At 47.3% G+C, this 13,647-nt stretch overlaps 1 protein-coding gene across 10 annotated transcripts in view; it reads right to left on the reverse strand.

Annotated features, from left to right (window-relative positions):
* Window positions 1-13,647, reverse strand: part of LOC140727918 (protein Shroom2-like) — a 238,621-nt gene that overhangs the window by 10,674 nt on the left and 214,300 nt on the right. For 7 of the 10 annotated variants that reach the window (XM_073045890.1, XM_073045888.1, XM_073045894.1 and 4 more), the window contains 2 exons: window positions 7,759-8,415; window positions 472-987 (listed from right to left, as the gene is read on the reverse strand). In XM_073045890.1, coding sequence (XP_072901991.1) covers window positions 472-987; window positions 7,759-8,415 — 1,173 coding nt within the window. The remainder of the gene's footprint in view (window positions 1-471; window positions 988-7,758; window positions 8,416-13,647) is intronic. The other 3 variants (XM_073045889.1, XM_073045898.1, XM_073045897.1) reach the window with 1 other exon arrangement.

Consider the following 13,647-nt stretch of genomic DNA (forward strand, 5'->3'; position numbering starts at 1 on the left):
GAAGAGTTGGCGTTACGGGCTGAGACCCTTCTTCAGGTCTGAGAAGGGAGAAGATGCCAGAATAAAAATGGGCGTGGTGGAAGGAGGCCAGCTGGAAGTTGATAAGAGAAGCCAGGTGGGAGGGAAAGGTCAAGGGCTGGAGAAGAAAGAACCTGATAGGAGAGGAGATTGTAATTAAATATTGTAATTGTACCCACCTCCACAAATGTCATGATTTCAGCGCAGTTAGGACAGGCAATAAATACCAGCCTTGCCAACAGTAAATGGCAAAGGACTTCAAATGCTAAATGAATAAGTCTAATTAATGCTGTGAGGCCAAGTGGGATTAAAACAAAGGTTTCCCTTTGACAGACGCAAACAATTGGCCAAATAGCATCCTGTTATTCAGTACATTTTTCAGTGACCTAAAAAACTGCTACAGATACCTCCAGCAGTCGTTTCCTGCTGTTTACTATGAATTGTCGCACTTACCTCTCCTCTGTGGCCTTGGGCGAGTGCAATCGAGGAAGCAGCTTCCTGCGTTGCTGGGCTTCTTCCAACAAGTTCTCATCTTTAGGAAATATCCCTTCCATCAGATCCATGGTGGTCTTCATTTTAGAGTTAAGGTACAAAATGTCAGCCAGGGATCGGTCTTTGATGACGATCTCCCTCACCAGCTCCTCCGACTTGATGTCCTCCTCGCTCTTCTCCTTTGCTTTGGGGCAGTCATGAGCAGGAGAGGCTCCCTCACTGACCCTCGAGTCCCCTATCGTCTTCTGATTCACCTCGGCCAGCCACTCCTGCTCCTGCCGGGAATAGGCAGCAAAGACGGAGTAAGGATGCTCGTGGTTTCCGATGGACTTGGGCTGCTCGTTGCTAGGGAAGTTGATAAGGTCTACGTTATTCAGGAGGTTGTGCCGGTTCTCCTTCTCCGTTTGGCTTTCCGACCGCACAATCTTTATGGGTACCTTCTTGACGGTTGTGTTGTTCTCCATCACCTTTTTGATCCTATCAAGGAGAAAAAGGTAAGTAGCACTCAGCAGAAAAGAAGTACAAGACAGAAGAAAGATTGAGCTAGAAAAATACATCCAACTGACTCGCTCCACAGCAAACCACACAAACGTTTCTCAACCTGCACATTCCAACAGGGCAGCTGTGATCCCAAACACTCAAAAATCTCCAGACGCTAGAAACCCAAGCATCACTGACAAAATGCTGGAGGAACTCAACAGGCCAGGCAACATCTATTGACATGAGTACTCTTTTGCACAGATGCTGCCTGGCCTGCTGAGTTCCTCTAGCATTTTTTGTGTGTAGCTGTGACCCCTAATTCGTTTCTGACATTAGCTGCTAAACCCCAACCATTAAACACTATGATTAAACATTGAGGGAAGATGAAGATGAAATCCTTATCTTTTTGAGGGAAGATGAGGATGAAAACCTTATCGATTTGAGGGAAGATGAAGATGAAAACCTTATCTGTTTGAGTGAAGATGAGGAAGAAAACCTTGGTGATGAGTAGAGACACTGGGATAAGAGGAAACATGCAAAATTCATGAATGATAATAAGAATCGAGCTTACAGGAAGGTCACTGAATTAGAAGGAAGTATGACCTCACCCACCACCAGACTGATACCACACTTAGAAATTGTGCCCAGCATGGATACCCCCGGTCACCCTCTCTTCTCCCCTCCTTCCAGCAGGCAGAAGAACACTTATCACCAAGTTCAAGGACAGCCTCTACCCTGCTGCTACAAGACTATTGAATGGATCTCTTGTACGTCAACGAAAATGGTTAGTGTAATGCTTTAAAGAACCAGAGACCCGGGTTCAATCCCGCCTCTGCCTGTAAGGAGCATGTACATTCTCCCTGTGACCGTGTCTGTTCCCAGCCACAGTCCGAAGACGTACCGGTTGGTAGGTTAATTGGTCATTGCAAACTGGCCTGTGATTAGGCTGGGATTGAATTGGGGGTTGCTGGACGATGAGACTCGAAGGGCCAGCAAGGCCTGTTCCACGCTGTGTCTCAACTAATAAATTAACTAAATAACTTTTATTATCACAGACCTATATGACGTGAAACTTGTTGTTTTGCAACAGCAGTAAACTGTAAAATCACAAAATTACCATGAAGTACCAGAATAAAATAAATAGTGCAAATAAAAGGACCAATGTTAAAAATCTCTAGATCTACCTTATCATGGCCCCTGTATTGAATTTCTACCTTCACTGCATTCTCTCTGCAACTGTAACATCACCTTGTGTATTGCTCTGGTTATTCCCTCGGTCTACTGATGCTTTGAAATGATCGGTGTGGACAGTACATGGAAACAAAGGTTTTACTGTATCTCTATACATGACAATTATAAACCAATCACCTCAGCATTCAGGCCTCCAAAACTCTTAATTCAACAGAATCACTACTGTTACGATTGAAGAGCTTGTCGAATACAGGTGCTCTTTCTCCTCTGATCAGACATCTGTCTCTCTTGCCACTGGAGCTCCAGCTCTGCTCCACAGATCAGCGTACTCCACTGCGATCAAAGACTGCAACTGTGCCAGAGCATCTACCCTTCACTCCGACACTGGACCCTGAGCAGGGAGCTCTCTCCATTACCCCTGCCAATGTTTATTTTTAAACTGCATCGCTGGAAAAAGCCATCAAATTTATAAACGTTGGCGGCAGCTTCCAGTGGGAAAGCTTGCTGTTGTGTTTGGAGCTGTTCAACAGTGACTGCTCTATTACTTCATTAACCGAGATTTGGGACATTCTGAGATCAAAAACCAAACAACCGGTGCCACTGAGGGAGTCACTCTCATAAGCCGCGTATTCTTCGTACCCACTCTTTCCTGTCCTAATAGTCATTTCCTGATGGCATGACTATCAATTGTAAAAATATTCCAGTAATTTTCCACCCCCTCTCATCTTCTTCTATTCCCCAGTCTGGACCTGTAAAGAGTTTGTATGTTCTCCCCATGACCGTGTGGGTTTTCTTTGGGTGATCCGGTTTCCTCCCATATCCAGAGACATACCGGTCATTGTAATTGGTCATTGTAAATTGACCCGTGATTAGGGTAGGGTTAAATCTGGGGATTGCTTGGCCGTGTGACTCTAAGGGCCTATCCTCACTGTATCGCAATAAATAAATACAAATCTCTTAGAAGTCCCGAATGTACTTACCTAACCTCTACGACCAGTCCAGACACCCACCACATCTCACATTTCCTTTGTACTCACCCCTCTCACCACCTGGTTGGCACAGGTTTTCAGAGCCCCATCAGGTACACCATCGAAGCCTGTTCTCCCCACTCCCCTCTGTTCCCCACTCTGATCTTTTACTTCGTCTCAGCTGTCTATCGCATCCCCCAGGGTCTCCTTCTACTTCCCTTTCTCCTATTGTCCATTTTACTCTCCTATCAGATCCTTTCCTCTCCAGCCTTTTACCTTTCCCACCTGGCTTCGCCTATCACCCTCCAGCTATCCTCCTTGCCCTCTCCCCATCTTTTCATTCTGGTGTCCTCCACCCTCCTTTTCAGTCCTGAAGAAGGGTCTTGATATGGAATATCAGCTGTCTGCTTCTCTCTATGGATGCTGCCCGACCTGCAGAGTTTCTCCAGCACTTTGTGTGTGTTGCTCCAGATCCCAGCATCTACAGACCCAATTCCACAGTTTGACACTTCACTGCAAGGTCTTTTTGAGGTAGGCACTTTGAAGTCTGCACGGGGGGGGGGGGGGGGGGGGCGGGGGTTGAGGTGCAAAATCACCTCCAGCCTCTGAAGGAAGTCAGGAACATTCAGCGATGTATGGGACAGCACTAGAAGCCATTCAGCCCAGGCATTTCACGTTATAGACTCAACCAAACTGTCTCACTGTCCTCTTCTCAGGCCCTCTTCCACCTACATATCTATCTTGGGTATTTGATGTTGGCCCTTTGATGTTAATTTTCAAGTGCTTTCATCACCTTTTCAAGAAGTATATTCTAGAACAGGACAACTCAACATGATCGCACACTTTACCCCTTCTGACCTCTATGTTTATTTATTACTGATCTACAGTGTGCAACAGACCCTTCGATCAACCCCCGACTTAACCCTAGACTAATCACGGGACAGTTTACAATGACCAATCAACCAAGCAACCAGTATGTCTTTGGACTGTGGGAGGAAACCGGAGCACCCAGAGGAAACCCACACGGTCACAGGGAGAACGTATAAACTGCTTACAGGCAGCGGCGGGAATTGAACCCAGGTCGCCTGGACAGTGAACGTTGTGCTAATCATTACGCTACTTCGCCCCCTAATTATCAGGCCTGAAAAACCATTGAACAGAGCTGGTCAGAATCATGGGGCCAGATAGCACAGAAACAGACCTTTTGGCCCACCGAATTCTCACATACCCATCAACTCCACCGCTCACCTACACACGAGGGACAAGTTATAGTGGCCAATTACCGGACTAATTTGCGCACACTTAGCAAATTGGAGCATCAGGACCAAAACGCAATCAGTCACAGGGAGGAGGTACAAACTCTCCACATCAACAACACCAGCAGCCGGGATTGAACACACAAAATGCTGGAGGAACTCAGCAGGCCAGGCGGTATCCGTGGAAAAGAGTAGAGTGGATGTTTCAGGCCGAGACGCTTCAGCAGGACTGGAGGGGAAAAGATGAGTCAGAATAAGAAGGTGGGAGAGGGGAGGGAGAAACACACGGTGAGAGGTGAAATTGGGAGGGGGAAGGAGTGAAGTAAAGAGCTGGGGAGTTGACTGGTGAAAGAGATACAGGACTGCAGAATGAGGGTATCTAATAGGAGCGGGTAGAGGCCATGGAAGAAAGAAAAGGGGGGAGAAGCACAAGAGGGAGGCGATGAGCAGGCAAGGAGATAAGGTGAGAGAGGGAAAAGGGGATGAGGGAAGTTAGAGAAGTCAATGTTCATGCCATCAGGTTGGAGGCTACCCAGCCGGTATATAAGGTGTTGTTCCTCCAGCCTGAGTGTGGCCTCATCGTGACAGTAGAGGAGACCATGGACTGACATGTTGGAACGGGAATGGGGAACGGAATTAAAATGGGTGGCCACTGGAAGATCCGACTTTTCTGGCGGATGGAGATGAGCGGGGAGGGACGTATGGACAAGTCAGTCGTGTGGGGAGTGACCCCTGCGGAAAGAAAGAAGTGGGCGGCGGGGGGGTGGGGGGAAGACATGCGTGACTTGAACATGGCCAGGATTGAACTTGGCTCTCTGGATCTGTGAGGCAGCAACCCTACCTACCTGCTGTACAACGGTAGCATCCATTTCTGTACGCGGCACAAACCTTTTACATTTCCAAACACCTCCATCAATTCTTGTCTAGACCCTCTAAACCCAACTTGTGGTGTAAAAGAGCAACAGTTCCTAAGGTATTTCTCAAGATCATTAACAAACTAAAAGGGGCAAAGACCTACAGCATCCAGAGCGTCTTCGAGGAGGAATGCTTCAAAAAAGTGGTATCCGTTATTAAGGAACTTCACCTCCCAGGACATGCCCTCTTCTCATTGCACTGGAAGGAGGTACAGAAACCTGAAAACACACCCTCAACAATTCAGGAATAGCTACATTCTCCACCCCCACTCCCCGCCAGCAGATTTCCGAATGGATGTTGAATGGAGGTAGATAAGTCACCTGGGCCAGATGGTTTCCACCCCAGGGTTCTGAGAGAGGTGGATGAAGAGACTGTGGAGGCATTCGTAATGATCTGGCATGGTTCTGGAGGAATGGAAAGTTTCAAATGCCAGTCCACTCCACCCTCAAGAGGGAGAGAGGCAGAAGAAAGAAAATTATAGGCCAGTTAGAGCGAGCTCAGTGGTTGTTAAGGATGTGGTTTGGGGGTACTTGGTATGTGCATGATAAAATAGGCCATAGTCGGCATGGTTACCTTAAAGGAAAATCTTTCCTGATAAATCTGTTGGAATTCTTTAAAGATATAATAAGCAGCATAGACAAAGGAGATTCGGTTAATGTTGTGTACTTGGATTTTCACGAGGCCTTCGACAATGTGCCATACATTAAGCTGCTTAACAAGTTAAGCGTCCATGGTGTTACAGGGAAGATACTAATGTGTATAAAGCAGTAGCTGACTGGCAGGAGGCAAAGAGTGAGAGTAATGGGAGTTTTTTCTGGTTGGCTGTCAGTGACCAGTAGTGTTTCACAAGGATCTGTGTTGGGACCGATACTTTTTAAGTTATATGACAATGATTTGTATGATGGAATTGATGGCTTTGGTGCAAAGTTTACAGATGATATGAAGATAGGTGGAAGGGTAGGCAGTTTTGAGGAAACAGGCTACAGAAGAGCTTAAACAGATTAGGAAAATGGGCAAAGAAGTGGTAGACGAAATACAGTATCACGAAGTGTATGGTCATGCACTTTGGTGGAAGAAATGAAAGGGTTGACTATTTTCTAAATGGAAAGAAAATACAAAATTCTGAGGTGCAAAGGGGACTTGGGAGTCCTTGTGCAGGATTTCCAAAAGGTTAGTTTGCAGGTTTAGTCAGTGGTGAGGAAAGCAAATGAAATATTAGCATTAATTTCCAGAGGACTGGACTATAAAAGCAACAATGTAATATTGAGGCTTTATAAAGCACTGGTGAGGCCTCACTTGGAGTATTTTGAGCAGTTTTGGGCCCCTTATCTAAGGAAGGATGTGCTGACATTGGAGACGGTTCAAAGGAGGTTCACAAAAATGATTTTGGTACTGAGAGGCTTATCATATGAGGATAATGGCTCTGGGCCTGGACTCACTGGAATTCAGAAGAACAAGGGTGAGAGATTGGGAGAGTCTAAGACCAGCGAACACAGCCTCAGAATAGAGGGGCATCCTTTCGGAATGGAGATGAGGAGGAATTTCTTTAGCCAGAGAATGGCAAATCTCTGGAATTCATTGCCACAGGCGGCTGTGGAGGCCAAGTCGTTCAGTTCATTTAAGGCGGAGGTTGATAGATTCTTGATTAGTCAGGGCATGAAGGGATACGGGGGGAAGGCAGGAGATCGGGGCTGAGAGGAAAAATGGATCATCCATGATGAAATGGCGGAGCAGACTGTGGGCCAAATGGCCTAATTCTTCTCCTGTATCTTAGGGACTTATGAAGTCACAGTCTGGAACACTCTGTATTATAGTTGTACAAGATGTTGGTGAGGGGTGCCTGAGAACTCTCTACGGTTTTGGCTACCTTGTTACAGGAAAGGCCTCACTAAACTAGAAAGGGTGCAGACGATTTATGAGAAAGTTTTCAGGACTTGAGGGCCTGAGTGAAAGGGAGAGTTTAGGCAGTCACTGCCGGGTGACCTCACTCCGGTTTATGATATCATGAGGGACGTAAATAGGGTGAACAAGCACAGTCTCTTTTCAAGGAAAAGGGAATCAAAAACTAGAGGGCACAGGTCCAAGGTGAGAGAAAAAAGACTTAACAGAAATCTGAGGGGTAATTTCTTCACAAAGAGGGTGGTATACCTGTGGAATGAGCTGCCGGAGGAAGCGTTTGAGGGAGGTACTTTACCAGCATTTAAGACACTTGGACAGGTACGTAGGGAAAGGTTTCTGAGCGATTCGGGCCAAAGGCAGGTCAGACTGAGATGGGAGTGTGGTCATGTTTCTGTGCTATGACCTGGCAACAATTTACTAAGCTGCCTGCCACCATTCCCAGAAGGGTGATCAGGAGTGTATGTCAGAACTGACCCACACAGAGGCACCCGGGACACCCTCAGGCATGAACTTTAACTAAGCAGTTAACAGATGCTCACTTGGACTGGCTGTCATCCTCCAGGGCGAGCGGTGGCTTATCGGTTAGTCGCTGTGGGGCAAACTGTGGGGAAGGAGACCGAGGAGCGTCCACCGTTGGCGTTGGGAGGCAGTGAAACGCTGGGCTTCCTTCACTCCCCTCGTCGCCTCTTGTGTTCCCCAAGCGGGCTGCACCCTCCACGGGGCCTCTGCCCAACCGAGCCTCGTGCAGGTCACTCCCCGCACTGCCCTCAGAGCCCTGCAGCAGATCAGTCGGTGCCCGGGTTGTGCCCTGGTAAGCCTGGTCCAATGGAGCCGTTCTGGTCGGGGGCACAGCTGGGGAATGGGGCTCCTGCTGCGAGTGTCCGTCCACCGCCCGCTTCGTACTGGCTGCTGCCAGGTTCTCCTCCTCTTCAGCCGCGGCCCAGGTTTGGCTCAGTTCCTGGCCCTGGGGGCAGGGATCTGGGGTGTCCCCTTCGGCTCTCCACCCCTCCTGGACCTCGGGCTCCTCGGGATAATGGTTCCCGCTCAGCATGTTGACTGGGTGACCATGCCTCTCCTGAGGCAGATGCTCACGGGTCTGAGCAGTCCTCTCCGGCCAGGTCTGTCCCAACTTTGTCTTTGTGTGGAACTGCTGCCCCTCGGCTCTACTCTCCAAGCTCCCAGAATCCAGGTGTCTGCTAGTTAAGAAAAGAGATCATTAGCATTAATTATTTACAGCTTCGACAATTGAAACTTGGTAATACAAAATGAGACTGATTGACACATTGCGTCCACGTCAGCTCGAGGAAAGCCAGCTAAATGCCCAACTGCTGCAGATGGAGTTGGGCTGCATAGAAAATTGACCAGTACAGCAGAAGAACAGGCCCTACAGCCAACAATGTCTATGGTCTAGGCCAAACATGATGTATATCCCTCCAATCGCTGAATACTTACGTGTCTGTCTAAAAGCCTCTTAAACACAATTGTATTTAATTCCACCGTTATCCCGGGTAGGCCATTTCAAACACTGACAACTCTGTGCAAAAAGAAAATGCCCACACATTTCCCTTAACCTTTCGCCCTCTCACCTGGAATGCACATCCTCTAGCATTTGACATTTCTTTCCTGGGAAAAAGACGCTATCTACACCTCTCAGTCTTTGACACTCCAGAGAAACAAGTTTGTCCAGTTCTTTCCTGATAACTCCAAATGTGAGGAGCACTCTGGTAAACTTTTGTACCCTTTCCAAAGCTTCCACATTTGTCCTGTTAAAGGGGTGACCAGAATTGCACACAACTGAGATTGAAGTTGCAAATCAGGCCTTCAACAGCGAGAGTGAGGAATGGATCAAAGATCTCAGTACTACTCTGTTGATTACACTACTCTATTTCAGGTAGGTGGGGCTCGTCAGCCTTGGACAGCAGCCCGCCTAGGGGAAGGAAAACTCTGATTTTGAACCTCTGCTGCCTTGTGGCCATACCCACCCGTGGGAAAGGCTTTGGGAGTAAACCCCGAGGAAGAAATCTGGAGCTGGGGTCCCTAAGGCAGTTTGATGTCGTTCACAACTTCACTCTGGCAACCTCTGTGACGACACTGGTGCCAAGCTGTACTGGCACTTGCCCTTCCCTTGGACTGCATCAGTGATGTGGAGATGGGGAACCACTGCACGGGCAACAGCCGGTTCTTCCTGCCCAGGCTTGCGCCCTGGAGAGGACACAGCCCACCAGAGGCGCAAACCCATGATCCCCTGTGATCGGCGGCTGCCTACTAATTGATTATATGTGGCTATTGAAGGCCTGAGAGTTCTAATCACTGCGATAATTACAAACTGTATCTCCAAATTAATTATATGAAGTGAAGCAATAATCCTTCAACTTAATCATGAATCAATGTTCATATGACCCTTTTAAGGGTTTCATTGCTCACAATTTGGTCTTATCTAAAATGTAGAAACTGAAAAGGATAAGGAACACGTACAAACACGTTGGAGGAACTCAGCAGGTCGGGCAGCATCCGTGGAAATGAGCAGCCAACGTTTCCAGCTGAGACCCTTCGTCGGGACTGGATAAGGAGATGGCTTTGCAGAACACCCCCTATTCTGTCCACGTGGGTGACCCTGAGCTTCCTTAATTATCACTCCAACCTCCCTAACTTAGGCCTACGCTGTTTCCCGAAGCCCGGTGAGAGCTCAAGCAACACCATCACATCTTGCGACCGGGTACACAACAGCCCTTGTGGCACAATGCTGATTCAGGCCACCAGCTTGTGTGGCAGGGCATGGAACGCACCAGCAGCCAAGGTGACTTACACTGACAGAGGGGTAGGGTTGGCATCTGGGGTTGAGAGACATGCCTGATGATGAGTCTCACACCCTGTCGGACATCTTGGCACACAGATCGGTGGCATTGTCTGCGTTTGGAGATCCCAAGGCGAGCTGGCAATGAGTGCACTGTATTTAATATTTCAGTAATTTTTGAGTAATATTGTAGAATATATTGTTTGATTCAGCATTCTTTGTTTCTTTACATAAGTCATTATGGGTTATATGTGAGACATATGTGAATGGTGCCAGCTTGCCAATTGAGAGCATCCCATTAAAAAAAAGGAACAGAAAACTAAATAGACAAAACATATCCTGCTCCCATGACTGTTTTTTGATTAGTTCCTGGAGTTACAAACCAGAGTTATGTGGACTCCACCTCATGTCTAAGCCCAACAGCTGGTTCATTCCTCCAAAGGAATTAAGAGGGTAAACTTCTGTAACATCCTGCACAAACTCGACGAAGCTTTTCACAGCCAGTAACTGCATGCTGTGCAGTTACCAAGATAGGAAAACTGGCAGCAAGCTGCCACACACACAGCAGTGACCAAACAATCTCCTTCAGGAACTGAGCGTGTCGTTCTCCTAAAATATTCACCCTCCATAAATACCGCCTGACCTGCAGGGAATTTTCAACACCTTCTCTTTTCATTTTGTACACGGTAGGGGCAGACTCTTTTGAACATTTAAAATGCAGACACCTGAATGGCAAGGGGTGCGGTGAAAGGTGGGCGTGCGGAATTGGAGTTCTAGTCAGATCAAGTTGACCGTGGAGCAGGCTGGAGAAGCGGCCGAGCGTCCAAGTGCTCTCCAAATCTCAGTGGGTTTCATTAGATAGTGATCTCCTGGGGTTAATTCTTCTCCCCCCCCCCCCGAAATGATGCACTAGGAACTCTACGAACACAAGTGTCAGGAAATGGTTGGAGCTGGCCACTCAGCCCATCCAACCTGCTCCTACGTTCAGTAAGGTGACGCCTTGCTGGATCGTGGCCTCAACCCCACCTATTCCTGTCATTCTTTACCCTGCTATTGAGTAAAATTGTCCAGTCTTGAAGACATTTAATGAGTCAGACCACATAGCTCTCTGGGGTACAGAATTCCAGTTGCGGATCTTCACCAAGGAGAAGTTCCTCTTCGTCACTTTCTACCACAAGTGGTCCCTTATCCTGATGACCTCTTTCCTGCTGTATGATTCTCCAAGATTCACCTGCCTTGCCCAAGGAAATACAAAACGCATGGTTCTATGACAGCAACTCCCTTATCCCAGTAATTAATCCAGTGAAGCTTTGCTCACTAACTATTTCAAAAGGGGACCAAAATGGCACACTGTGCTCTCACCAAATCCTTGCCCGCTTGCACAGGAACACAAGGAAATAGAGAAGGAAGAAGCTACCAAGCTACTCAAACCTACACCACATTCAATATTATCACGGCTGTTCTAAGCCGGCCGGCCTCAGATCTCCTTCTGCGCCAGTTCCCCATAGCTCTCAATTCCTTCATCTTTCAAGTAATTATCTACCTCTGCCTTAAATACACCTAATGATCCAACCTCCGCCCTCTCGGGGCCAGGAATTCCAGAGATCCGCGACTCTCTGAGAGGAAGAAATACCTCTGCATTTAAACGACCGGCTTCTTATTTTGTATCCACATCTGTTGTTCATTATTCTTCCACTTGCAGCTAGATTCCCCCACAGTTTTACAAAAGCTGTCCCTTGGCACAGTCTCTGCTGCCTTCTCCCACCATTAACTGCCATAAGCAGAGGGTGAAGTACAAGGAGAAGTCTTTGTATTTGACTCTCCTCTTCTATGTCAAACCTACTCAGTTTTCCAGAGCCCTAACCGCATGCAGTTTCTAAATCACAGCTCTGCTATTCACACCCACCCATGTTTAAAAGGACTCTGCAGAGCTGCCCAGACCCTGACCTTTTGAAAGCAGGAAAGTAATCAATCTTTACTGAAAACTCGCCAAGGTTGCTCAGTTTATGGACGCCAAGGTTCAAGCACAAAACTGAATGGTGCCTGCTCTGACCAGACCCAAATACATTCTGGTACATCACTGGGAAAAACTGGACTTAAAAGGTAATTGATTTCCTGATCCTGGCAGAGAGAATCTGCTTTAGTGATATTGACTGAAAGACAAGGATAGCTAGGAGGTTCCTTAAATAGTGCCAGTAACCCTTTCACAGTTACACATGACATCTCGCTCAAAACACAGCTGCTTCTTCAAGGCCTCCCTGAAGCACCAGCCTGGAGCATGTTCTCCCCACTAATTCTTAAAGACAGCAGATTCAAGACAGTAATTCTCTCATAGTTCATGGGTGGGCTGCTGGGGAAAAGAGGTGCACAGATGATAGGAGTGGTACTGAAAACACAGCACAGATTGTCTTCATCAGTGAGACTTGCAATCCCCCAATTTGCCCCGACTGGTATCCCACGTGCTGACAATAAAATGAAGCTGTAAATTTTCTCTTCTGTGTGTAAGGAGGTTACACTGTGTGCTGTTGGGAAAGTTGTATTGCTGTTTTCTTTGCAACGCAGAACACCGCTACTATTCTTCACTAATCTTCTGCGCTCGATGCTGGGATGGAGTTGCGGTCATAATAATCAGCATTTTTGCTTTGTCTGTTCCAAACAAGGTTTGGGCCTGGTGTCAGTTAAAGCATTCAGAGCAATGAGGAACAGAGAAATGACAACATTTCAGTGATGTAATAAAGCGCATGCAAGTGGGGCAAAAGGGGACTGAACCCAGCGTTCTGACTCACACAGGGCTGCATTCAATTTCATGCAACATGCAGAACACCTTACTGTTCAGAAGCAGCAGAGAGAGAAAGGATGCTTCCAAGAACAAGTTGCACCCAATGGGAAGAACCTGTGAAGTGTGAAATAACCAGAAAACATGAGGGCCAGTTACAAAGCTGACAGATTTCCAAGCTTCTCAACAATCCTGCGCCTCTGAAAAAACAGCATTAACAAGCACAACTGACCAAGCCTTCTCAGAGAAATACAAGGAGAAAGAATTTTGCATTGGCATAGCAGCTTTCAAAACCTATACTGGTTTACAGCTACTTCAGCAGGAGATGCAGTTGCTAATTGAGATACAGCCGATAGACAAGTAATCACCCATTTAGGTTAACCAATTCCTGAATACTGAGGAATACATGTTGACTAGGGCACCTGGAGAAACCACTCTGATCTTCAGAACTGTCCTGTGAGACTTGTACATCCAGCTGAAGCAACAGGCTTGCCCTTGACTTAACTGGACATGCTTATGTGCCGTGATAGTTTGAGATTAAGCAAGAGGTGGTGTGGATAGTCAGAGGCTTTTCCCCAGGGCTGAAATGGCTAACACGAGGGGGCACAGTTTTAAGGTGCTTGGAAGTAGATACAGAGGAGATGTCAGGGGTATGTTTTTACACAGAGAGTGGTGAGTGTGTAGAATGGGCTGCCGGTGGCGGTGGTGGAGGCGGAAATGATAGGATCTTTTAAGAGACTCCTGGATGGCTACATGGAGTTTAGAAAAATAGAGGGCTTTGTGTAGTTCTAAGGTAGGGACACGTTTGACACAGCTTTGTGGGCCGAAGGGCCTGTATTGTGCTGTAGGTTTTCTATG

This window comes from Hemitrygon akajei, chromosome 5, assembly GCF_048418815.1.
Source record: "Hemitrygon akajei chromosome 5, sHemAka1.3, whole genome shotgun sequence".
In the NCBI taxonomy this organism is placed as follows: Eukaryota; Metazoa; Chordata; class Chondrichthyes; order Myliobatiformes; family Dasyatidae; genus Hemitrygon; species Hemitrygon akajei.